This window comes from Crocuta crocuta, unplaced genomic scaffold (assembly GCF_008692635.1).
Source record: "Crocuta crocuta isolate KB4526 unplaced genomic scaffold, BGI_CrCroc_1.0 scaffold551, whole genome shotgun sequence".
Classification (NCBI taxonomy): Eukaryota; Metazoa; Chordata; class Mammalia; order Carnivora; family Hyaenidae; genus Crocuta; species Crocuta crocuta.
Window position 1 is genome coordinate 2,865,902 of NW_027530969.1, and position 25,557 is coordinate 2,891,458.

General features: G+C 39.9%; 1 protein-coding gene across 1 annotated transcript in view; it reads right to left on the reverse strand.

Annotated features, from left to right (window-relative positions):
• Positions 1-498: 498 nt before the first annotated feature.
• PINX1 (PIN2 (TERF1) interacting telomerase inhibitor 1) overlaps positions 499-25,557 on the reverse strand; it is a 90,362-nt gene continuing 65,303 nt past the window's right edge. The window contains exon 7 of the mRNA XM_077769734.1: positions 499-1,186. Coding sequence (XP_077625860.1) covers positions 722-1,186 — 465 coding nt within the window. The 3' untranslated portion in view covers positions 499-721. The remainder of the gene's footprint in view (positions 1,187-25,557) is intronic.

Below are 25,557 nucleotides of genomic sequence, written 5' to 3' on the forward strand. Positions count from 1 at the left end.
CGACAGGGGACTATCCTCAAGCACAACCACATGGAAATAGATCTGATGGCCCATACCCAGTGAGGAACAGCTGAGGGGTGTCCTGAGAGACCTGGAAGGTCACACTGTCCTCAGAGTCTGTTCACTTCTTAAACTCTGTCGTTCTGGGGATAAGACCTCAGAACACAGGGCCATCATCGCTCAGTGGAAGAGAGGGTATTAAAACAATTTCCCCATCAAAACCAAACTAAACCAAACAAAACTCTGATTTGGGAATGTAATCATATAATACCTGCTTGGCAAAAATGTATGGTTGGCTACAGAACAAAAAGAACTATCTGAATCTAAACTATTGCCTCTTAATCCTTTAATTAGACTAAATCCTTAAGGAGGAAGCAAAATTCATTGTTACTGAAGGAAATCAAGAGCAAATACAGACTGTGACATACCTACACACACATGTGCGCACACATAACCATGTGTTCAAATAAATATGAAGAAACACTCGTGCTGAAGTGCTCATGGTCTAAAAAGAAATTTATTTGTTTATGAGAGCCATGATTTGGAACATTAGAAAGTTCTCTGGGAATACGCTGGGGAAACCTGGTGAGAGGGCGAGACTCAGCAACCCCTGGGCATGTCAAAGCTCCCTTGGGTGAACTCTGCTTTGACTTCAGGCCAAAGGTGTTTGCTTACAGCACCCTGACATCTGAGTGGCTGGAAGGCCCTGGCTCCAGAGAATTTATTTGGGACCTTTCTTCTTCTTCTTCTTCTTTTTCACTGGCATTTCATCTAATGTAGCATCCACTGCTCTCTCAACTTGCTTTAGTAGCTTTTTCTTCTGTTTCCTGTTTTTGGGCTTTGGGGCAATGTCCTGGCCCACAGGACAATCCTCTCCATCCTCAGGAGAAACACCAGAATTCTCGTCCCAACAAGGGTCTCTGAGCTGCCAATCAACTTGGTCTCTCTTCTTCTTGGTCTTGGGTTCGGTGTAATTCTCCACGTTTTTATCTTTTGCCTCCTTCTTTCTTTTCTTTCCCCTTTTCCTTTCCATTTGGGTCTCAATGAGGTCAGGTCCTGCAGCTGTGACCTGTGGCTTGTTCTTTAGCTCCGCCATCCGCTTGGCAAAGTACTCCTGGATGGTGAAGGCACTGGTCGTCGTAGTGGAGGATGCATTCCCATCTGGAGTGGCAGGGCTGGAATCATCCTACGGTGGGGAAAATAGTTACAACCAGTTAGGCGTCAGCTGCTGACTCCTCACAGCATCCCGGAGGCCTGCACATGGAGCTATTCTCACACACCAGGAGACCAGGCTGTGTGCCTGACTTCCCCCTTATCTCCTTCTCTCCCCTTTGGCAGAGCTGAACTGCAGAGCACAGAACAAGGCAGCCAGACACTGGCTTGAACACTATATGTATTCAAAGAGACAGAAGCTAACTCCATATGTTAGCTACATAAGTCACTTCCCTGGAATTCTGAGTAAACAGCTCCTTAGCAACAATGTTATAAACGATGACTAAGTACCCAGAATCTCCCTTAAAAAACAGGGACACTGAAGTTCTCCAACTCTGTGATTTTGTTGGACACCTATTTCAGCTCTGTTTTCGATTAGACAAGTCTGTGCATTGACCTAGAAACACAGATGACACATGTGTATGTTAACCCTTCTATAACAGGAGCCCAACACCAACTAGAAGCTGGTGTGTCAAGGAACACCTGTCTCCTCTGAAGGCAGAAGGTGGCCCTCCAGAAGAGAATGCACCATGACTGAAGTTGAAGGTGTTCCTTCCTCCTCTCAGAGAGAACAGGTTAGCGTGAGGAGCCCTTCTCTCCTTGGCTGGGAGTGGAAAGAAGGGAGATGGCCCCATGCCTACTCTGACATAGATTAGATACTCATGGCTGTGTTAGTTTTGTTTGCAAATGTGAAGAATTTACTCACTCATAACAGCTGGGATTAAGTGGGGTTTATATTTTAATTTTAAATAAATACATTCAGCTGTAAGGCTTTAGAAGCGAGAAAATTCCTAACTTAATAGGCCAGAATAAAAAATGAAATGCTAGTATCACCATATGGGTTGTGGCTGGCTGGCAGTAAGGCAATGAAAATATGTGAGAAGAAAGTAACTACAAGATAAGGAATATAAGGACTATGCTTTAAGTTATGTCAATATCTAGAAGAACTATGCCCACAGAAACTTTTAAAGTAATCAAGCCATTAAATAATGCTAAACTTAGGTTTTCATAATTACCTGGCTTCAAAAAAAGGGCTTCTGTCGTGAGTGGCACACGTAGGGCAGCTCCATAATTACCTGGCTTCTTCCCTCATAATCACTTATTTGTACAGGAAGAGACTAGTCGTCTGACCCTTTCATGTTGGAAGGGTGGGTAAATGGTTTTCTGAATAAATCAGTTTCCAAATTAGGGATTTTACAAATTATTCTGAACTGGCAAAGTTCTGCCTGTGCAGCGAACTTTATTATAAACCCAACACATATAAACGGACCATGCATTTTCTTGATACAGAACCCAAAACCCAGCTCAGTGGAATTAATGTAGCATACTTTTTGAAATTCCAACAGAATTAATATTCCATCGATGAACAATTGAGCTTTGAGTGTCCACTGCCCCAGAGAGCTCTCATTAAAGGGTACCTCACCTTGTATCACAGCATATCCAGTCAACACACAGCTTATTTTATTCAGGGCCCAAGACACACAATCATGTAGTCAATTTTTAAAAATTTGAACTGCAAAATGCAGAACATATAGAATAAACCAACTAAGCCTTGGGAAGAAGTTCAAATGTTACCTATCAGCATTCAGTTTTGGCTACAATCCCATCAGGTAATTGTGCAAAAAAATTAAAAATAGCTGCCCCAGGAGGAAAAAACAAGGCCATTTCATTTGTCTTTTTATTTCTTAAATGTTGAAAAAGCTGAAGTTCTGCAGAGCAGAATGAAAAGTCTTCTCAAGGTCTCCTGGTGTTAACTGATCCCAGTTTAATGGACAAGAATGGTCTTGCCTTCCATTTAAGGGCACACAGCCACACCCAGACAGCAGACAGTCTGTGAAAGTGGCCCCTTTATGTAAAACAGATCTCATTTAGTTTCATGGCATTAAAAGGAGTTTATCTTATGCAGGCCAACTCTTCTGTGTCTGAGGAACTCAAATTTAAATTATATCTTATGGCTCCTTACCTTGCTCACCTATTTATTACCTCCTGAATTCCTGCGTTTAGCAGTTTAATCACAGGAACTAACTGCTGGTATTAATCACACTTTTAACTAGTAGGAAATGTAAGACTATTTTTGAGTCACTTGTTGAATTCAGCAGGCCTTTCTAATCCCAGAAAATAACTATGCTCATAATTAACTCCTTATGGTGATAAGGATTTTAATAACCACGGGCCACTGCACACCAAGCTTAGCAGGGCATGGAGACAAGTAAGAGGTGCCAGCACACAAATCCTATTTATCTCAAAGGAAGTGTAGGCAAAACAAACTTGATGGGCAGAGCCACTTAATGCCAAGGGCAGCCACCCTCCCACACTACAGGACTGTATCTGTTTTAAAAACCATAGAAACCGCAGGAATCAGTTGCTGATCTGAATTCCTGTAGGAGCAGTGCCCAGGATTCATACTTTGTAAGTCCATATTTTATGAATTTACAAATTATAAACCTAGTTTTACTACAGTGATTATAATCCCAGTTTCTACATTCTGGTCCATGAATATTAAAAATGTACAGCTTTTCAAGAAAACCAGCACTTTTCATATTTGGTCTCTACTTCAAAGTAAGTAAGTACTGAAAAAAGCAAGAGTTATTTTCTTGTTTGAAACACAATTTGCATCTTTCCAACATTTCTATTAAACACAAAATACAACCTCAAAAAAAAATCTGTAATAACAAATGTCATTTTAACTACTTCATAAGCTCTGGGAATACACTAGTTTGCTAATGGTGTTCTAAAAACAAGTAAAATAAATTTACAAATAGCTTGAAAACTTCTGGTTCCATACAAAATACTACCAAGGGAGATATGGTTAGCTAGTCATCTTAGTAAACATTTGATTTAAGTTAGAGATTCAGAAACTTTTTAAAAATATTCTAATTCTTAATTAAGCCAGTGTTAATTAATTGAGGTCCTCAGGTAAATCCCATAACCTCTCTAGCCCTCAATTACCTACTATCAACTCAAAGAAGGAAGTTAAATGAAGTAACTCTTTTTTTTTTTTTAAGGTTTATTCACTTTTCAGAGACAGAGACACAGTGTGAGTGGGGGAGGGGCAGAGAGAGAGGGAGACAGAATCCGAAGCAGGCTCCAGGCTCTGAGCTGTCAGCACAGAGCCCGACGTGCGGCTCGAACTCACAGACCACAAGATCATGACCTCAGGTGAAGTCAGACGCTTAACCAACTGAGCCACCTAGGGACCCCAAAATGAGGTAACTTCTAAGGTCCTTTGAAGGCCTAAAATTCACTGATCTCTGAAAAGATGCTTGTGCTGGCCATTTCTCTATGATATAAGAGAGAAGTATATAGTATATAAGCAGGCAGATCAATTCTGTTCATTGAAAACTACTAACCCACTGCTAAGCCAAGATGCAGCAGTGAGTCTAATCCTACAGTCTACCTGTGGAAATAACATTTTTACACCACTTGTAAGAATGCATGCAGCAGATCCAGTAAGACCATTCAGAAGAGCTGAAAGAGCCAAACGCTGTGTTGTGTTGAACAGCTGTGAAAAATTTGTTTAAAAGAACAGACACTATATAGAGGCTAAAATCAACAAAAACAAAAAATTGGAGCGACTATTAACTGGAGGATGCATCTATTTTACCCCTACATCCTGGAAATCATCCCAAATTCTAAGAAAGGTAGTAAAAGTCTAAAACTTTAAAAATGATAACAAACTCTCATTTCGTACTTAACGATTTTGAAGGTTCTCTTTTTCTAGACCTTGGCTTGAAAATCTCCATTGATCTTTCACATACCCTAACCTTGTGTTCTCCAAAGGCACAGCATAGGGGAAATGCTAATGATTTTACCTGACTGGAATAAAAAATGCAGCGGGATTCTGGGATGAATAGCCTGGCAACCTCTCCCTTGGCTTTTATGCCACCACAATCTAGAATGTTTTAAGTCCTGGCTTGAGTGTGCCCAGCGCTTGAATAGCTATCTCGTAATGGCATGTGCAAGAAAAAATGCAGGCTTTCACTTGGGTCCAGTGACGGATGCAGGTGGGAGAGTCATATGTGAGGGAGTTGGGCAGCTGGGAGCATGGGAACCCCTAGCCTCTGTGCCTGACCATGACTGGTCAGGTCACAGGACTCCACACTCAGCCAGGGCAGGGACATGTCCAGTGTAACTGTGCATGCCCAGGACCTAAGATGAAGAAGCTTTTCAAAGAAAGGGGCCCGTGAATGAGGAGGGGAAATGGTAAGGGAATTAACAAAACAGTTTAAAAAAAAAATACTTCTTCCTAAATTTGTAACTTACCCACTGTACTACCTTCCTTTCCGTCAATCAGAAAGATCCAAAGTGCATTTAGATTCTTGAAATATTTTCAATGTATTTTAGAAACTACTCTTGTGTTGCTCTAAAAACTGTTTCATGAGTTAATACTGTCTGTTCCCAGAAAACCTGAGTGTTCAACTTGAGAGGACCTGTTCCTCACTTCACAGAATGTCAACGGATTCAAGCCAGAAGAACCCTGTGGGAACCCTCCACACAATCACATAAGGAAACTTTCCCCAAAGTGGCCATACCCGGGGGTACTGAAGGAAGCAGCTATCATTTCTTGGACGCCTTCAACATGTCAGTCACTTATTATCATAAGTCATCTCATGTGACCCTCACAGCAACCTGAGGAGAGGCATTCTATTCTACAGAGGTAGAAATGGCCACTCAAAGTGCTTAACTGTGCAGATCTTGTGGCAGGAACTGGCAGCAGGGCGATTCAGCCCCACGGCTACCAGACACAAAGCCCTTTCTCTTCCCGCTATGGCATCCTAACTTACAGCCTGTCACAGACTCACTTGTCACTGTCTCTCTCTTCAGAAATCATCCCAATACTGAAATATATGTCAGTAGGTCATATAATCCATGGGCCAAGATCTGTGCTCGCCTTTGATGAGGGTGGAAGTTAACTGATGCAAACGCTTCAATGTAGGAAAAAGTGTCACCAGAAATAGACACTACTTTCTAAACAGAAAAAAAGACTCTTGTCTAGTTTGCAATTTATATAAAGAAAAAATAGCCCAAAGCCAGGCTTGAGAGTTTTATAATTAGTCATATTAGCATGTAAATTCACTTAGCAAAATGTGAGTGTTTTGAGGCAGGAAGTAAGTGCCAAGTCCAACCTTCCAGTTAAGGCAAGACTCCCTCCTGGACAGATGTCTTATAGCCTCCACGTGGACACTTCCTATGCAGACGGTGATCGCTTGGTGAGGCAGGCAGCCCCTCCGACTGCTGACTTACTTTGTCTCAGTTTTCTGTCAGCAACATTGAGATCAAGTGGTCCAAGACTGTATACTGTGTGCCACACTGAGAGCTGGAGAATCTTAGCACTTAAACCTACCTCTGGCAGTTCCAAATTACCACTGGGATTAGGGACAGTGGGGCAGAAAGGATGCAAAGGAAACAAGACCTTGCAGAGAGAGATCCTGAAGACATCAATTATAATATAATACAACCATCTCAGGTGCCCGGAAGATGCCCCAAGCTATGCGAGTCAACTTTTCTCAAACGTCTACAGAATTATGAGTTTGTTCTTTGTTTCTCTTAAGTATTTCTCTCTAGAGGCTTTGCAGCTCAATGAGCTATATGCTCAAGCACTTCTGGGTTCACAATCTTCTGTGCCTTTCAAACAAGCGTACCAACTGGATTAACAGCAGAATGCCCAAATAAAGAGGATTCTCTTTTATTGCTCTCAAAAGAAGGTTGTTAGAATCTTTCAGGGCAGGAAAACAAAGCAGTCTGGGTTGAAGATTCAGTGAGGTGTTTGGGGGCAAATGCATCATAAATATCAAATCTTAACTAATGATAGCAAACTAGTCCAGGGGTGGGGTTTCAAAGGCAAAAGCCTTTCAGCTCACCAGCCTTTCTCATTTGTCACTGCTGATCTTAAATGATAAGATGACTGAAACCTTTTGATTTCCATGTTAAAACACAGAGCAACGCTGCAACAGTAATCCTTCAATGAACTTTCCTCATTGAAAGAAAAAGTAGACCTCCAGAGCTCAAGAGCAATGGATTTAGCCACTGGAGTTATCAGCTCTGAGAGCTGTTGCCTGTGATGAACAAATGCTCACTTTCAGTCTTGTCTGTCTGTCCTCAGCCTGTGGTGGACTTGTCTGTGAAAAGTTAAGAAAGCTTGGCAAGTGAGTGGTTTGAAAGAATGTTTTGTATCTTTTCCCAGTTTTCACCAGGACAGTTCTGACAAGCACAAATTAAGTCTTGGTGTACTTCTGGGTTGTGGAAATTGTACCCAATCATTTTGGACAGAGATACATTCATGAAGTGGTTTCATCACTTGTCAAGATGAAGGTCCTGCCGGAATGTGTACCATTAAACCCTCTGCCAGTGGAGGGGCAGAGTGGGCTGATGCCATCACTCAGTATGTGGGCTGATGATGTTTTTGCAGATCTTTAACACATAGTCAGGTGCATCACCTTTTTTTTTTTTTAAGTTTATTTATTTATTTTGAGAGACAGAGAGAGTGAGCAGAGGAGGGGTAGAAAGAGAGGGAGAGGGAGAATCCTAAGCAGGCTCCGCACTGTTAGCACAGAGCCTGATATGTGGCTCGAACTCAAACTGTGAGATCATGACCTGAGCTGACACCAGGAGTCAGACACTTAGCCAACTGAGCCACCTGGGCGCCCCAGGTGCATCACCTTCTTGAAGATCAAGTGCAAAACTGCTCTTTTCAACAAATCTGATGCCTTGTAGGACATCCTCCCTTGTTTACTGTCTGTGACTAGCAATTAATTAGTGACTTCTGTTTTCTGATTTTGTGTAATTTGCTTCATAAGCATCTTCCCAAGGAAATGTTAAGTTCCTTGAGGGCAGAGGCCATTTCTATTTCATTTATATTTGGCACACATACTCTCTAATGAAGAACAACTACATGGTGAGTGCTCAGGGAAAGCACATAAGACACCAAGCCCACAAAGCTTGGGAGACACCCCCACTGCCACCCACTGAGCGATAAGCTTTGTATTTGTTGATACCGGTATGTCACATGCCAGGCAGGCCTAATGACCAGAAGGCACTTGGAACGTTAGGAAGGAGACAGTCAGCATTTTGCAGCATATATTCTTTCCATCTACACGAAACCATTCCCTTCTCATCAGATGCCACCATGCCTCCTGGTGCACACTGTTTCTCTAACTACTGCAAAGTATAGCTCAGTGCCTTTCAGAGTAATCAGCCAGTTACTTCCTGTGGCTCTTAGTGATGTGGAGGAGCTCAGTCAACTGATCCACACACTTCTCTGGTCTATTACTACACATGTTTTCATAGTCACCTCCCAGGACGTAATTTAAGTTGGAAAAAAAATAGGTGCTGTGTTGTATGAGAACGGTCACATGCACCTCTGTGGGACTGGCTGGACACAGCAACAAAACAGCATGCAGGGGCTGAACTGTTCTTGTAAAATAAAAGGTGGGACAGCAAGAAAGTTCTAGGGCATATCAGAGGCAAAGGTAGGGGCTTATTCTGAGAAGACAAAGAGCTGGATAAAAGTTCCACTTTATAAGCCCCCAATCGCAAGCTGTTAAGGTACAGCCCAGGTTGTATCTTGAGCTGAAAATACAACCTGGGAAAGCCTCTGATTCTAAGGAGTCATCTAAATGGGTTTGCTTCTAAAGGGTAAGCTAAGCAGTGATCCATACCATTAGACAGAAAGCAGGACGTGTCCCACCATACTGGCATTTCTTTTGCTTTCTAATATACCTTTTTGGTTTCCATATAATTGGAAACATTCAGTGTTTTATTGACAAAGTGCTGTGTTTACACTCACAAAAGGCTTATTCATGTGTGAAATTTTGTGGTTTTTTTTTTTTTTCTCCCTCCAAGATCTCCATCACTCCCATCTGGATTTAGGCTAAACATACCAAGTCTCAGCTGTAACCAGCCTTAGGGAATCCTCCTGGGAAACATAATTGCTTTTAGGATTAGAAAGCATCACAAGCACAAGGGTTAAAAACAAATGCAAAACTCCACCTGATTGAGGAGAAGTTTTGATTAAAAGTTGGGTTAAAAATAAAAAATGTAATGGGGTGCCTGGGTGGCTCAGTCAGTTGAGCATCTGACTCTTGATTTCAGCTCTGGTAATGATCTCAGGGTCATGGGATTGGGCCCTGCAAAAGGCTCCATGCTGAGCGTGGAGTCAGCTTGAGATTCTCTTTCTCTGCCTCTGCCCTTCCCCCTCTCTCACTTGCTCACACACATGCTCTCTCTGTCTCTCTCTCAAAACTAAATAAGGAGCGCCTCGGTGGTTCAGTCAGTTGAGCATCCAGCTATGGCTCAGGTCATGATCTCACAGTCTGTGGGTTCAAGCACCATGTTGGGCTCTGCTGACAACTCAGAGCCTGGAGCCTGTTTCAGATTCTGTGTTTCCTTCTCTCTCTGCTCCTCCCCTGCTTGTGCTCTCTCTCCTCTCAAAAATAAACAAACATTAAAAAAACTAACTAAATAAAATAAAAATGTAATATCAGAACTGGAATTAGGCAGCAACTCAACTGGAAAACACCTATAGACACTGTGTATGTGGGGGGCAGGTGTGCGTGTATAAACAAGAACCTGGGACATGTTTTAGAAGCCCACTCTGATGGGGTTCCAGTAGAGTTCTCTCTGGAACAGGTTGACAAATCCAGACTGCTGTCGATCTCTGTACACTTCACTAGCTAAAAATAGGTTTTTACATTCTAGGGACACCTGGGTGGCTCAGTCGCTTGAGTGTCTGACTCTTGATTTTGGCTCAAGTTAATCTGATCCCATGGTCCTGGGACTGAGCTTCATCTTGGGCTCTGTGCTGAGTGTTGAGCTTGCTTGAGATTCCCTTTCTCTCTCCCTCTGCCCATTTAACCCACCCTTGTTTTCTCTCTCTCTCTCTCTCTCTCTCTCTCTCTNAAGTGGGGGAGGGGCAGGGGAGAGAGAGACAGGGAGACAGAGAGAGAGAGGGAGAGAGAAAGTCCCAAGCAGACTACATACTGTCAGCATAGAACCTGATGTGGAGCTCAAAGCCATGAACCATGAGATCATGACCTGAACTGAAATCCAGAGTTGGATGCTTAACTGACTGAGCCACCCAGGTGTCCTGGTTTTTACATTTTAAATTAGGGGGGAAAAAAATCAAAAGACTATGTCATGACATGTGAAAATTATGTCAATATTATGTCAGATATCAGTGTCTATAAATAAAAATTTGAATTTCATCAGTAAAAAATTTCTGTAAGTGTATTTTTTCCCTAGTATATAAAGAAACACAGATGCTAAGTAAATATTTGCTGAATAAATACATTTATCATAAAATATGATCTGCTTTTTGGAAATGTTGAATGCTTCTGAGGTACACACACACACACACACACACACACATAGACTCATACATATACATATATATGGAACTGGGGAGCTTTGGGTTTGATGGGACTTTTGAATCTCTGTCTTCTTGAATTAATGCTAGTGAATGATAGAGAGGCTGCTAACTGCTATCTGACTTCAAGCAACATAGGATGGTAGACAAGGAGAAAGTTTGGTGATGAAGTGATCAGATATCAAAAAGAACTTTCAATACCCTATAAGTCTATAGAGATAACTTTCTAATAATTAAGCATTAAAATTTTGCTTGGAATTTACAAACTCAAACAAATAAACTGGATGTCTCAGAGAAGATAATGGGGAACTGGAAGGGACAAAATATCTCACTCGGCACTGGACAACTGTAGAGCAATACAAATAATGCCAAATTCCTCATAGGAAGGCCAATGGTAACAAAGATGTTCATTTCTTCTTTTTTTTTTTTTCTTCCAGTTGCCTTGTCAGCTGCTCAAATTACCATTCATTAAGAAAAGCCAACATAAACATGTTTTAAAAGGATGGTTCTCTATGGCAACTTCTCAAGTAACTGACATCAAAACTACTGACAAGAGTCATACAGCCTCTGGGGAAAAAGAGGGGAAAGAAAAAAAGGAGCAGATTTCCTGCCTCCCTGAAAGGTCCTAAGGCTTGGAAAGTTGCAGTGACTCATGTGACAACACTTCACAACATTCTGGCCCTTGTAAGATAAACGAGGCTCCTCCAAAGCTAGAAATGATCAATGTGACATAAGCACCAACTTCTTTGAATGAAGTCTAAAAATAATTCAAATTGACTACACTTTATAATTCTAGGTCAACTGGTTCTCTTCACTGCTCTCTGGAGGCAGGACAAATAGTTTTATCCACAGCTGAAGGCTAGTATCTGAATCTCAAAGAACAGAAGCAAAGGTGAACAGGGGATGTCTCTTCCATCTTTACACAAGACTTTAAAGTTGCTTAGGAATCATGAAAACTCAAATTTAGGCCCCTTATTATAGAAAGCATAGCACTTTTTGCAGAATTCAGAGACCTAGTATTTTGAAACTAGGATTAGAACAGGAATAGTTATCTGGAATAGTCAAGATTATTTTAAAGAAAAAAATAAGTTAATTTCGAGAAGTAAAATTACTATTAAAAAAAGCCCTTTCCTAAAATCTTGTATATTATACAAGATTAATCTTTATATACTCTTTTTAATTCACCAGAAATCAAAATAACAATGAAAAACATCTAAAAATATTTTTTAGGAGTAAATTTGGTAGGGCAAAATAATTCTATGTTTAAAGGATATTTAAGCTAGTAAGAGTACATTAAATAAAATTCTGAACTCACTGAGTAATGAAATAAAAGTTAATTACACAAAAATAATATTTTAAAAAGGCTCAGATCCAAACATTTGGCCATCCAGTCCCTCATGAACATTCACCAGGCAGCTACTATTTACCTGACTGGGTCTGGTTGGTCCCTTAGGGACTGACCTAAGGAGGTACCTTAGAAGCTCCTGTTCTAGGGGAGATAGAGTATAAAACAATAATAATAATAATATTAATAATTACTACTACTACTACTACTACTACTACTACTACTATAAGACCTGGGTATATCTCATGAAAATGATCTTACCACAATAACAATGAAAATTAAAATTAAAAAAATACATTGGGAGAATTTATTTTTAGGATAAAGAGAAACTAAATGGTAAGAAAACCAACTACGAGACAACTCAGTTCAACAAACCCATAACCAATTAAATTGAGATTATAATTCTAAAGAGCTCATAAAAAAGAAACACTGTTACTACTAAAAATGTAATATACATTATACACATTAAATATACAATCTCTTAGTTTTTTACAAACAATAATAATTTTTTATTTGATAAAGAAAAATGATAATATATTAAAAGTTTAAGCAAAAAAGAAGTAATGCTGCCTACCTACCTGCTTAGAATCCAAAAAGATTCTTTAAAGACCTGCTTCCTGTTTGTTGCTCCTAACTGACTTCATCTCTCTGGAAATTCGATGCCCTATATCATAGTGCTTCTCAAGCTATCAGGGGCGAGGGCCGTTTATTTTTCTTTTTAAAATCTCTAATCCATTGTGGACCAAGACTTTTGCAACATACTAAGTAAAATAAAATTTAAAAATATTAATAACTACTAGGACAGTGACATTCTAAAAAGACATAAAAAACCCAAATTCCAATTTATAGAACTTAATATCAAGCTATAAAAGTTCTTAAATGCTTACTCTAATTTCTGTCCTTGTCATGGGCTGGTTTGTGGACCATCCTTTGAGTGGTGGTTGTATAAAGTATTAGCTACCAAAGGAACAAAAGAAAGGTGCTGCGTTCAATGTAGTACAAGTGGCATCACCTGACTGTCAAAAAATTCTGACTCACATCTGACAGAATGTGTGATCTTGGACAAGTTATTGGCCTTTCTGGGCCTCAAAGTGAACCAGGTGCAAAATAAGGAAGTAGGGCTACTCAGTGACTTTTCTCAAAAACAGTTTTGTACTGTGTGATGCTCTTCAAATGCAATCTTAAACAGGGGCCAATATGTAATGCATCAGAACTGTGGTGGAGGTGGGACCCAAAGCTCATGTCCTAAACCTCCTCTTCCCTTATAAGGCACCTGAGGCCTCACTGAGGAACCCCTAGGGTTCTCTGAATAGAGGTGGAAAAATGGCAGCTATATTTTTAAGGTGCATTACAATTCTAACATTGTAATGTGTAGCCTTGATAATTTCACAGCACTCAGAGTCAGAGAGTAAGAAGCTTTCAAGAATAAAATGAGGCTTCTCTCTCTCTCTCTCAAAAATAAACATTAAAAAGGGAGGAAGCTGGGGCGCCTGGGTGGCTTAGTCGGTTAAGCATCCGACTTTTGCTTAGGTCATGATCTCGCGGTTCGTGGGNTTCTCTCTCTCTCCTAGAAAATAAAAAAAAAAAAAAATTAAAAAAAAAAAGGGAGGAAGTTTCCTGGATGGCTTACGACTCTCAATTTTGGCTCTGGTGATATCTCATGGTTTGTGGGATCAAGACCTGCGTGGGGCTCTGTGCTGATAGCATGAGGCCTACTTGAAATTTTCTTTCTCTCACTCACTCTCAAAAACAAACAAACAAACAAACATAGATTTAAAAAAAGAATGAAATCAGGCCTTGCTATTATAGAATGCACACAATTCTTAACGTTATCATTAGTTTTTAAAATTTCAACAATTAGCTGTCTATCAGAATTGTCCAGTGACCAATGTCTTTCAAAAACAGTAACAAAGTATCAAGCCTGGTCTCCTCAAAACTGTAAAGTCTTAGGTTGCAAAGCAGGTCCTCTCTGGGGATCCAGATGATTCAGAATGTGGTCAAGGTTGGCTGACTCTTCTGCCTTTATGTGGTTTGGCTCCAAAGAAGGTCCAGAGGGGATGATAATGCCCAGAACCCCATCACCGGTGTCCCTTCAGACTAGAGCAGGAGAAGCAAGGCATCACCTGCCCACCAGCCAAGGCCATGCTCTAGCCCAAAGGAAGGTTGCTCTTCATCCTATTTTCATAACATCACAGCATGAAAATCTGGGAGAGAATGTTATTTCTGTTTTCCTGGCAGGACAGAGGGGTAGAAGGAAAAATGAGCCAATATACTCTTCTCTTCCAACACTGGGCCATCTGTGTGTCAATTTCTTATTATCACAAAGGCTCTCAAAACCATGTACTTGATCTGTCAACAAACGAAAAGCCAAATCTAATGCACTCAGTCCAAACCTACGCCCTGGCAAAAGTCTAACCAAAAAAAACAGCCCAATGACTTACAACTCTTGGGCTGTTTTGGTAGTCCTTCCCTTCACTCCACCATTTCTACTTCTTTTCATTTTGTTTAATGCGTGTCTTCTTATAAATTAGTTTGTTGACTATAAGACAATATACTTTTTTACTGGTACTAAAACAACTTTCAAAAAAGCAATGACCCACTTTCTCCTTTCTGGCTCTTATAGAAAGTAGAGGCAGGCCCCCAAGCCCTGTTTGAAGTCCTTGCTGCCAGGAGATGGTCAGTTTATGTCTCTTGTCCTAGGACAGGAAAAGGATGCACTCTCGGCACTGTGTGCTAGGGAGAGATAAGGCCAGAGATTTCTGTCCTCAGCACCTTATCAGCTTTTCCTGCTACTTTCCAGAGCAGACAGCATCATGACTGGCAATAAACTAAACTAGTCTAAGGGGGGCTGGGTGTGTGAGCAGCTTGAGATTGGAGGGAGTGAGGTAGGAAAGGATACAGAATGAAGAAAAGAGATGAGTTTTGAATATATCTTAAAATGGTATGGCCCAAATAGAACTAACCCCCCTCCTTTTTCTAAACACATCTCTTTTTGTTAAAACTGCAGTAACAGGAATAAAAGTTTTTATAAGAACTTCCGTTTTGGTTGGAATGCACCACCACTTTCCTTGCTTTGGGCCCTGCCCCTAACTGCCTTGTGCTACTGGCTCTTGGGCACGTAGCACAGGACCCATCTGCTGTCTGTGCTCTGACAGGGGCCTATAAACCACAGGCGGCAGAGAGAATGCTTTCTATGGGCACACGTGCTTCATTTAGACCACCAGTGTTTTCTGGGGCCAACTCCATTTCCACATTGCAAAGGGACAAGCAAGGCTATGAGACACTCCTCCAAATATACAAGGATGTCATTGGTGACCTCTTTCATTCTGCAACAAATCACACCTCTGAATCCAAGAAGGATTCTATGCTTCAGAAATCCTGGTCTTTTTGGGGCTGGGAAACAAAGATAGATGCTGGAGAAGAATATAGACCAAGTAGAAAAATTTAAAATTAGTTATGGCCTCGTTATTTCTAATGAACTCACGAAAAAGGAATACAAATTTAACAATCTTCTTTTCAAACCTTTTACCATGGAAATTTTCAAACACAGAAAAGAGAAAACAGTAAAACAAACTCAATGATACCTATTACCCAGCTTTAACAATTATCAGCACATAACCATTACCAACTCTACTCCCATTAATTCAAAGCAAATCAAAGATATCATATGCCTTCATCTATAATGTTTTAGCGTGTAACTCTAAAAGATAACAGCTCTAAGAAAAATCCCTAACTATAATATGAGCACATAAAAAGATTAACAGAAAATTCTTTAACATCACTAAATATTTAGTCTGTGTTCACAATATTTTTATTGTCTTTTAAGTTATTTCTTATTACAGTTCATTTGAATCAGCTTCCAAATAAGGTTCATATACTGTGATTAGATGATATATCTCGTCTTTTGGGCTATCGGTTCTCATTCCTTTGTTTGTTTTTGCAACTTCTTATTGATGAAACCAAGTCATCATGCTACAAAGTTCTCCCAGAGTCTGAATTTTGCTGAATTGATCCCTGTGGTGTGGTATGGGTTGGCACATTCCTCTGTTTCATGCCATGTCCTGTAAAGTTAAATCTAGAGGCAGCTTTATTTTCTAACACAGCACTTCTCTAATATGCCATGCTCCATTATGAAAAACTGGGATAGATTCATGGTTAAGTAAGCTTGTGAAACAAACTTATACATCTTCCCTTTGATTCATAAAGCACACTATCATCTGAGATATCCAGTAGTTGTTCAGCTTCGGAACTTCCCAAACTATTTCACATTGGAACCCGTTTTGGTATAAAATCCATCAACATCCCATGGAATTAGTGTTCTGCTGAACCTGCTTTAAGAAGGTCTGTTCACACAGACACTACCATGATCTGGATAAGTTCTCCTGATTAAATCTTGTAGCTTAATCTTTGATTTATCTTGTTCTATCTAAGGGATGGGCTTTCTACCAATGAACTAGACATTCTATGCAAAACTAGCAGACACCTATTAGGGAAGTGAAAAGACCAGAAAGCAGTTATGAAGAACCAGCATGGCAGGTGACCCTGGGAGAAGAGCCTAGCTCTTCCCTAGTATCCCATTACTGAAATGGGAATACCCATTCCCAGGCTTACTTAGAAATATCACTCTTGCAGGGTGCCTGGGTGACTCTGTTGTTAAGTGTCCAAGTTCGGCTCAGGTCATGATCTCATGGTTTGGTTTATGAGTTCAAGCTCTGTTCGGGCTCTGTGCTGACCGCTCAGGGCCTGGAGGCTGCTTCGGATTCCTTATCTCCCGCTTTCTCTGCCTCTCCCCCACTCATGCTCTGTCTCTCTCTCAAAAATAAACAAACATTAAAAAAAAAAAAAAAAGAAATATCACTCTTCCATCTTGGAATGGGAGGTGACAGAGAAATAACATGCCCTAAATCAAACAAGTATGTTTGGATCAAGCTTTAATGGCATATAATCTAATCATATTTTGTTTTTAGGATTATGTAAGAGCTATATATTCTGACCAGTGGGAAAACCAGGCTGAAGAAAGATCTTAGGACCAGGTTTCATTTAAAAGTCTGTGTAAACGTATAGGAGGATTAGGAGGAACTTAACTGAGGAACAAGGGGGAGAAGAAGGGGGGAAATGGTGGGGNTTTTAATATAATCAAGAGGTTAAAAATGGAGAACATAATCAAGAATCAATAAACATATAACAAAATTAAAATTTAAGAGAGCAATTCCTAAAAATAAGATGAAACAAAAACATGTGATTTTACACCAGTTGTTAAATGCCTGCACAGAACAGAATTCCAAATAACTTTAAAACACTATAACTTGACTGTACACACCCTAATGGGATACACCCTAAGGACAAAAAGAACTGGTAAAACAAAACAAAAAAAACCCTCAATCTATTTTTTTTTGATAATCAAGTTATTGGTATTATTCTGTGACTAACTTGTATGTAATGAGAAATAAGCAAATGAGTAAAAGAATAGTTGAATGCTTTTATTTCTAGACTCCATAGATTCCAGGAATTCTTACTTAATTTTAACTTAATAATAATAATTCTAACTTAATAACAGATTTAACTTAATAAATTTAAGTCCTTGTGGTCCTGAATTTGAATCAGTAACATGAGTAGAAACTCAATATAGTTGATCATTAAAAAAAAATTATAGTTCTATCCATGTAACAAGAACTAGGAACAAAGACCAACCTAATGTCAATGAGCAACCCTACTGCCCAGTTTGTGGTCTCTAAATATCATTTACCACCAAAAGGAACCAGAGAGAAATGGATGACTCCAAGTCTGGGGCAGCAAATGAACAAGTGCCTCGAAAATCTTTTACCAAGTAGGAAGGAATGATCAAATATCATTATTGGGTCATGTCAAAAGAATTCATGAACCAACTTCAAGAGGCTTCCACTGGGCAAAGACGGAAAATCTGATCATCAATAAAAATAATAAACCCAATGTACTGAAACATAACAGATATATTTCATTCCATGAGTGATGCAAAAAGGAAAACTCATTGGTCACATTCAGAGAATGCTAGAGAACCTCATCCATTTGAAAACTGGTAAATAAAGAAAACAAATAAAATATTTATTATTTATTTATTACCTCTGGGTAAAGATTTAGTGGCTACGTGGAAATTTCTATTCTAAATTTCATTCTAAAATTGGAAAAAAAAAAAAACGAGATTTGGAGAGAATCCATAGAATGAAAGGAACCTATATCAACCAATTGTTAGATGTGACCCTTATTTGGATCCTGATTTAAACAAAGAGATTTAACAAAAGACAAAATTTGTAACATTTATGAAAATTGAAACCAAACACTTATTATCGATGATAGCACACAATTATTATCAATTTTTGTAAAGTATAATAATAGTTGTGGAGTTATATAAAAAGTCCTTTAACTTTTAGACATATGTGCTGAATTACTGAAATATTTATGATGAAATGTTAGAGTTCAGGGATTTATTTCAAAGTCCCACAGTGGGGAGGGGTGTCTGGGGTATGTACCCCTCTCTATCTACCTTCACAGGCTAGTGGTATCAGTTGTCCCCCCAAAAGGCCCTTTGCTTTTTCAAAGATGTGTGTCTTTGTGGAGATGCTCTTCTTTCCTCCTTGTGAGGGCTTTTAAGCTGGCCAGCCTCTACTCCTCTAAGATACCACACGCATGTCACCGTCTTTAATCCCTGCGCGCTGAACTTATCACTACATCACGTATGTCCCCAGTCCTCTGGCACAGCAACCAATGCCTCTGCTCCAGTTGACTGTATGCATCTTGACTTCCCACCTAGACGGTGAGTAGAGACTGTGTTTGACTCATTTAATCATTTGTCATGCAACGGTGCTACTGGGTGACAAGGACAATCATCCAAGTTAAGTAGAAGAAGGAACTGGAAAAGTCTCGAGCAGGGGAAGTGCATAGGAAGAAAATAATTACAATAATATTTCTTAGACGAATGATGAAATAATGAGACATGATTACACTGCAGGAGTCAGGACCAGGACTTCAGCCTCATGTAAAGATGCCGAGCAGGCCTCAGCTTGATCCTGGGGTTTCAAAGCACAGATAAATGGAAAGCAGGCTCTTGTTTATGGCTCACTCGCAACTTCAACTCAGACCTATGATTTTATCTATTAATTTTAAGAAAGTGAAAGGTATCAGTTTTAGATCCTTATGAGGAAAAAGGAGTCTGAAATAAAATGTGACTAATGATGATAAGGTGTCATACATCATGCAAATTCAATTCCAGGTAACCAGGATCCATTAAAAGCAAAATAATATGAATGCCATGCTTTTGCCTCTCTAATAATATATTTACCACTTTACAAGGGAGTATTGAGCATAAGGATAATAATCTAAAATTAAATGATTGAGTTAACTAAATTAATAGTGTCAACATTTAACTTTAAAAAGTATATCATAATTTTTAAAAAAGATTTTCTTAAGATCACAAAGTAAACAGGCACACAATTTCCAATCTGGAACTTGAACAATTTTGGAATAAGAATCAGAAAAATATCTAAAGCTAACACTCTATTTACAAGTTTCATTGATATACAGAAATAAAAACTAACTTTACTGATTTCCAGAGTCTACTCAACAATTTCCTATAATATAAAGCCACCTTCCTTTCAGAAAGAGTGTTGATATAAATGTTCAGATTTTACTTAAGTAAAGTATCTCCCCCAGGTCACCCTTCTTGTTTGTAGAACTAGAAACCCCACCAAATGTAGGTTATTGAAATCAAGATGTAAAATAAGTTTAGGCACTTGTGAAAGAGTGACTTGGAGCTCAGGCTTACAAAATGCTTCAATACCAGTCAAGTAAAACTTAGAACCTCCACATGATTCTAAGAGTTAGAATTACAATTACAGAATGGGGCCCAGGTGTCAGAGGACAGTAGCAACTGGAGGCTGGCTGTCATAACTGCTACTACTCTGCTTGAAACAACTCTCTCCGATGCAGAAAAGATAAACAAATAAAAACCCAACCATTGTAGCCTTGTGCTGTCTGCAGAGACTGAGTGCCATTAGAAGAAATAAACCTCTGGGTGAACTTCCTAGAGGCTCAGTCGGCTCCAGATAAGAATGAAGAGAACCTTGACAATCAGAAAGACTGCAAGTACTCTGATTCCTGACAGACACAGAGAACTTATAACTTAATCTTTTGGAAAAAAAATTATTTGGAAAATTCCCGTAAAGTTGTAGGTTAAAGACTCAGTTTTAAACAGAAGTTTTTGGTTGTTATAAGGCAGTTCCAATGGAAATACATAAGATTACAATTTAATGACTGATAAGCATCAAGAAATATGCTAAACTACACTTAGAGCTATTAGTGAGATCCTACTAATTTAGGGCTGTGTTTAAGTTTCTCACATTATCTCTATGGAAGGATTGGCCCTAGTAAATTAACAAAATTTTCCTTAGAACCAACGTCTTAAAAGACAATACTCTTAAGCTTGATCCAACAGTGTTTCAGTGAAATTCTCTAAATGACAAAATTACAAAATACCTTTAAATACAAAGAATTTCTAAGGCCAAGGGAAATATTTAACTTACTTAAATTCTTTCAGGTAGCTTCAAGCAATTTAGTGATGTTCACTTATATGCAAACAATTTGCTGTACTAATTGTAATTAGTTCTCATCAAATAAGTGGGTTTTTTCCCCCTGTGGAACATAGGCTCTTAAATTCCAAACTTCAATAAGATATTAAAGAAAATCTTGACTGTAAATACTTTTCACAACACTGAAGAAACTAGTATTGAAAGGTCAATTTTTAAGTACCTAATTTGGAATGTATGTTGCCTGTGTATGTATATCTACATCTATATACACAGACACCTTATGTAAGGTTAGAGTAATGCACTGTTATAAAGGAACGTAAACAATGCACTGTGACTAGTTCTTTCCTCCTTAGTTATACTGAAATTTGTTGCCAGGCACATCAAATTCCAGATGGCAGAATTAGTTACCTAAAATGACTCTGGGATGTGTATATCACTAGATTAAGGGATTTTATGTGGCTAACATGGCAGAAATAGAACACAGTAAATAGAAAGATAAGGCTGTCCATTTTATCGCTGAAGGTGCACAGATTCTATATGACGTGAAATGTTCAGATTGTACTTAGGTAAAGTAGCTTCCCCAGGTCAGCTCTTCTATTTGTAGAAATAGAAATCCCACCAAATTTAGGTTACTGAAGTCAAGACTTAAGCATTTGTTAAAATGCTATTTGGAATTCATGATCCTAGTGACATTTTCCACATTTTCATTAATCCAAAATACCCTGCAATACTATACATTAATCCTCTGTCATTTGTTTCTTTGTTAATATATTTAAAGAGTCATTAAAAGTAATCAGCTAGCTGAATTTTTTGATGGCCAGAGAAATCTAACATTTTCTGTCTCTCTGCTGTTTTGTAGTAACTAACCATGTAAGTTTGTGATAGTCTGGTGGGAGGGGATGAATAAGTTAGGTATAATTATCATGTGCCACCATGGGAAGCACCTTAAACTGCAGGTGAATTTCTTGAGGCAATTAAATCTGGTAATTAGCTGCCAAGGTCAAGTGTGAACAGTATGGACCCTTTCTGCAGTCAGTGAATACGTGAAGAGGCCCTGATGTCCTTGCTGACTCTCCTAAACTAGTTTGTTCTTTAACATCTGTTTCTTTCACACCTAGTAGCTCATCCATCGCTGGTAAACAGGGGACTAGTAATAGCAAAATGTAGAAGCCATCTGATTTTTCCTAGACTAGGGGAGTCAGGACCATGTAGGCAGAATCACACCCCAGAAGGCAAGGGAAAAACCCCAAAATCTCTCAGTTTGGCTGCCGTGCAGGCAGGATCCCTTTAGTTCTATTTTCAGAAAATTAAAATGATCACAGGTAATGAATGGTGTGCTGAGCCCCCAAGACCCGCCCTTCAGACTAAAGGGCTGCTCCCCAAGGGACTGACAACTTTCAGCTGTCAGTCCTCTCTGGGAATAGCCACCTGGACTAAGGTTACACCCCCATTCCTGGACAGGGAGGCTGGACCCAGTGACTGTCAATTCAGGTCCACAAAGACCCAGCCTCTGCCAAAGATCTAGGGCAGCTTTGAAGAGGCCTCTGTGGAGTCAGCTGAGGACATGAGACGATATAATAGCAGGCCAAGTTCTCTCTTTGCCCCATCCTGCCTTCTCTGTCTTTGCACACCCCCGCCCCCAGCTAGTAATCCTGAAAACACCTCCCAATACACTTCCTACATGCTAAATTAGCATCCATTTTTAGAGTTTGCTTCACCCAGAACAGATCTGCAACAACACTGGCATCCAGGGCCCTTGCCCCAAAGAGCTCTCAGCTGGTGGCAGATTCCATGCCCCTGTGTCCACCGAAAGGGTGGCCCACAGTTCAGAGCTCCACTTCCATCCTTAGTAACTGAGCACCAACAAGCCAGTGTGTTCATTCTATATGTTTTTGAGCATTTTTAAGATACCCTAAGTAGTCTTCCTGGTCTGAGTGAATTATCTCATGAGGCAACAGTTACTGTGTGTGTGTGTGTGTGTGTGTGTGTGTGTGTGTAAGAGAAAAAAAGAGGTGGTGGGGGCAGTAACAGTAAAACTGCATAGATTTATTAGTCTGACTCTCACTCGTTTTTTCCCATAAACTCTATTACTTATAATGGGGAATTTGCAAGATGTAATTTTTCATGAACACATATCTTGTATTATAGCAGAAATGCCTCTACTTGATAATATTTTTATTATATTTATATTTGGCATTATTATCTTGGAAGAGCTTACAATACTATCTATTGTCTCTCAGATTACATTGTAAATTACACAAAGGCAGGAGCCATATACCTGGTAAAGAGCCATGCAAGGAAAATTAATGATAAAAGGAGGGCCAGCAAGGATGGTAATTTATGTTATAAAATGATTCAGGGAAGCATTTCTTTAAAAAGTGAATGTGTTGGGACACCTGGGTGGGTCAGTTGGTTAAGCATCCGACTGGCTCAGGTCATGATCTCGCTATTCATGGGTTCGATCCCCGCATCGGGCTCTGTGCTGACAGCTAGCTCAGAGCCTGGAGCCTGTTTAGGATTCTGTGTCTCCCTCTCTCTCTGATCCTCCCCTGTGCATACTGTCTCTCTCAGAAATAAATAAAAAAAATTAAAAAAAAATTTTAAAAAAGTGAATGTATTAAAGGATATTCTAAAGATAAAAACAACATCCAGAATATGGAAAATTCCACAAGAAAAGGAATGAAAGTATCTTCAAAAACAAATTGCAAGGAAAAAAGAAGAAATGGGAACCTATAGGTTAAGAGTAAAAGACATTATCAATCAATTACAATATACAGATCATGTTAGAATCCTAATTCAGACACACATATGCATACTAAAAGATTATGAGACAGCAAAGGAAATCTGAACACTGGCTGGATTTGGTAAGTGATTGTGGTTAATTTTTTTAAGGTATAATAATGGTACTGTGGTTGTGTGTTTAAGAGTCTTTATCCTTAAGAAGAGAGAATCTTTATTTTTAAGAGACATATAATGAAATGCTAAAATAAGATACTAAGATAAAATGATATGATGTCTGAAAATTGCTTCAGTAGCTGGGGAGAGAGTGAAGTATAGCAGACACAAGACTGGCCACGGATGGATCGTGGTTAAGCTGGGAATGGGTAGGTAGGAACTCTTGTTACTTGGCTTTTATTACATTTTAAGTTTACCACAAGGAAATGTTTTTAAAAGTGAATGTATGTCTGCTAGTGTATAAGGACAATTTTTCCTGGAGTGCAGTAAGTAACCCAGGGCATCCGTGCATAAGTGAAAGTGATCACTAACTGGCCTGACACTGGCAGGTCCATTATCATAAGAGAAACCATCGTGGACTCCCACAGAAGAGACCAGGCTGAGGGGAACCCAAACAAGGCAGCAAGGTAATCCCATCTGTGCGCTGACTCAGACGGGAACAGAGAAGCCAGCAAAGCGATGTGTTTCCCATATGAGATCATGGATTGGCCACCAGCAGCTGCTACTAATGTTAGAACAGGGTTTTTCCCTGAAAGAGTCACAATTCCTCTTGCTAGCAAAACAGGAACTGATCCTAACAGGAATATTATGTAATACCAGGGAACTGAGGACACTGGGGGAAAAGCAGGATGAGGGGTAGAGAAGAGCGACAGGATGAAGGTGGAGGCGGGAATGGAAAAGCCTCTCTAGGGCCCTTAAAGGGATCAAGCCCAGGACAACTTCCTGCATCCTCACCCCTTTCAGCCAGTTTTGTCTTTCCCTCGATTACCAGGTAACTTCCAGGCCATCAGAATATGACAAGAGAATGAAAAACCTTATCTTCTCCATAAAGAATGAGCAGAATTAAGGAGATGCTAGGTAAAGAGAAGAACAATGGGCCAACGAGAGGAGAACATGCTGGGCATGTGCCCTTTCACTGTAGAGAGAGCAGTGGTCATTCCTAAAAGCGAGGAGCATTTTAGGAATGCAGTCAACCAGCACACAGCCCACAAGCAAGCAACATACTTCACAGGCTCAGTGGCAGAGCTAAAAAGGCAAGCTCCTAAAGAGACCTGAGCTGAAATCAAGAGTCAGAGGCCCAAGTGACTGAGCCACCCAGGTGCCCCTATTTTCTGCTTTTATAATAAAAAATCAGGTGAGGGGCACCTGGGTGGCTCAGTTGGTTGAGTGTCCGACTTTGGCTCAGGTCATGATCTCATGGGTCATGGGNACACACACACACGAAAAAACCTACAAGCTTAGGGCAGATTGCTCTTTCCTCCAGGATGATCATGTTTAGGTTAGACTGTAGTCATGCCCAAGCCGCAGGTGAACTAATCAGAGCAGGCAGCATTTTTGGAGTTCCTTATGCCACCAGCCCCCATGCTCTTTCCCTCATCTCTTTCACTTCTAGATGGTCCTAATGCCTCTCAGGGTCCTTCCCCCCATCAAATCACATCAGCTTAGGTGTACAGGGATTCTAATGGGGCCAAATGAAAAAGCCTCTGTCACATGTAATGATAGCAGAAAGTAGCCAAATGAGAGTAAGGAAGCTGATCAGGAAGACAAGGTTCCAGGGCAGAATGGGTTTTGGCAGATGTGCATCCACATCCATGAGAAAAGCTAGGTATGGAACTCACAACATCAAATGAAGTATGGAAAAAGAAACCCCAATAAACTAGTTAACAGTAATGGCAATGAAATGATAAGCAAGCAAATGTACAGTGAGTGGGAACAAAGTAAAGGTGTGACTCCATGGAACGCCCAGGGTGGCACATACATTCTGCTAACTACTGTTTCATTGCTGATCAGTCGCCACAGACTTGCTCCTCCTTTGTATCTTTCTAAATTGCAAAACTAACCACACCCCTCCTATGCTTCAAATTCCTCAGTTACTCCCAAATGCATGCAGAGAATACCATTTAAGCTCCTAGCATGTGTCTTAACAGGGTTCCCTAGGAACCCTCCTCCAACACCCAGTCCAAAAGTCAAAACTAATTTATAGCAAGGCTTTCTTTTCTTTCGATACCAAACCCCTTAATAGTGGCATCCAACCCTTTTCAGTGGAGCACACATTACCAGTAATACATATCTAGCATCCAGGGGCAAATGCATGCAGTTGCTTGCTGGGGGCAGCTGCA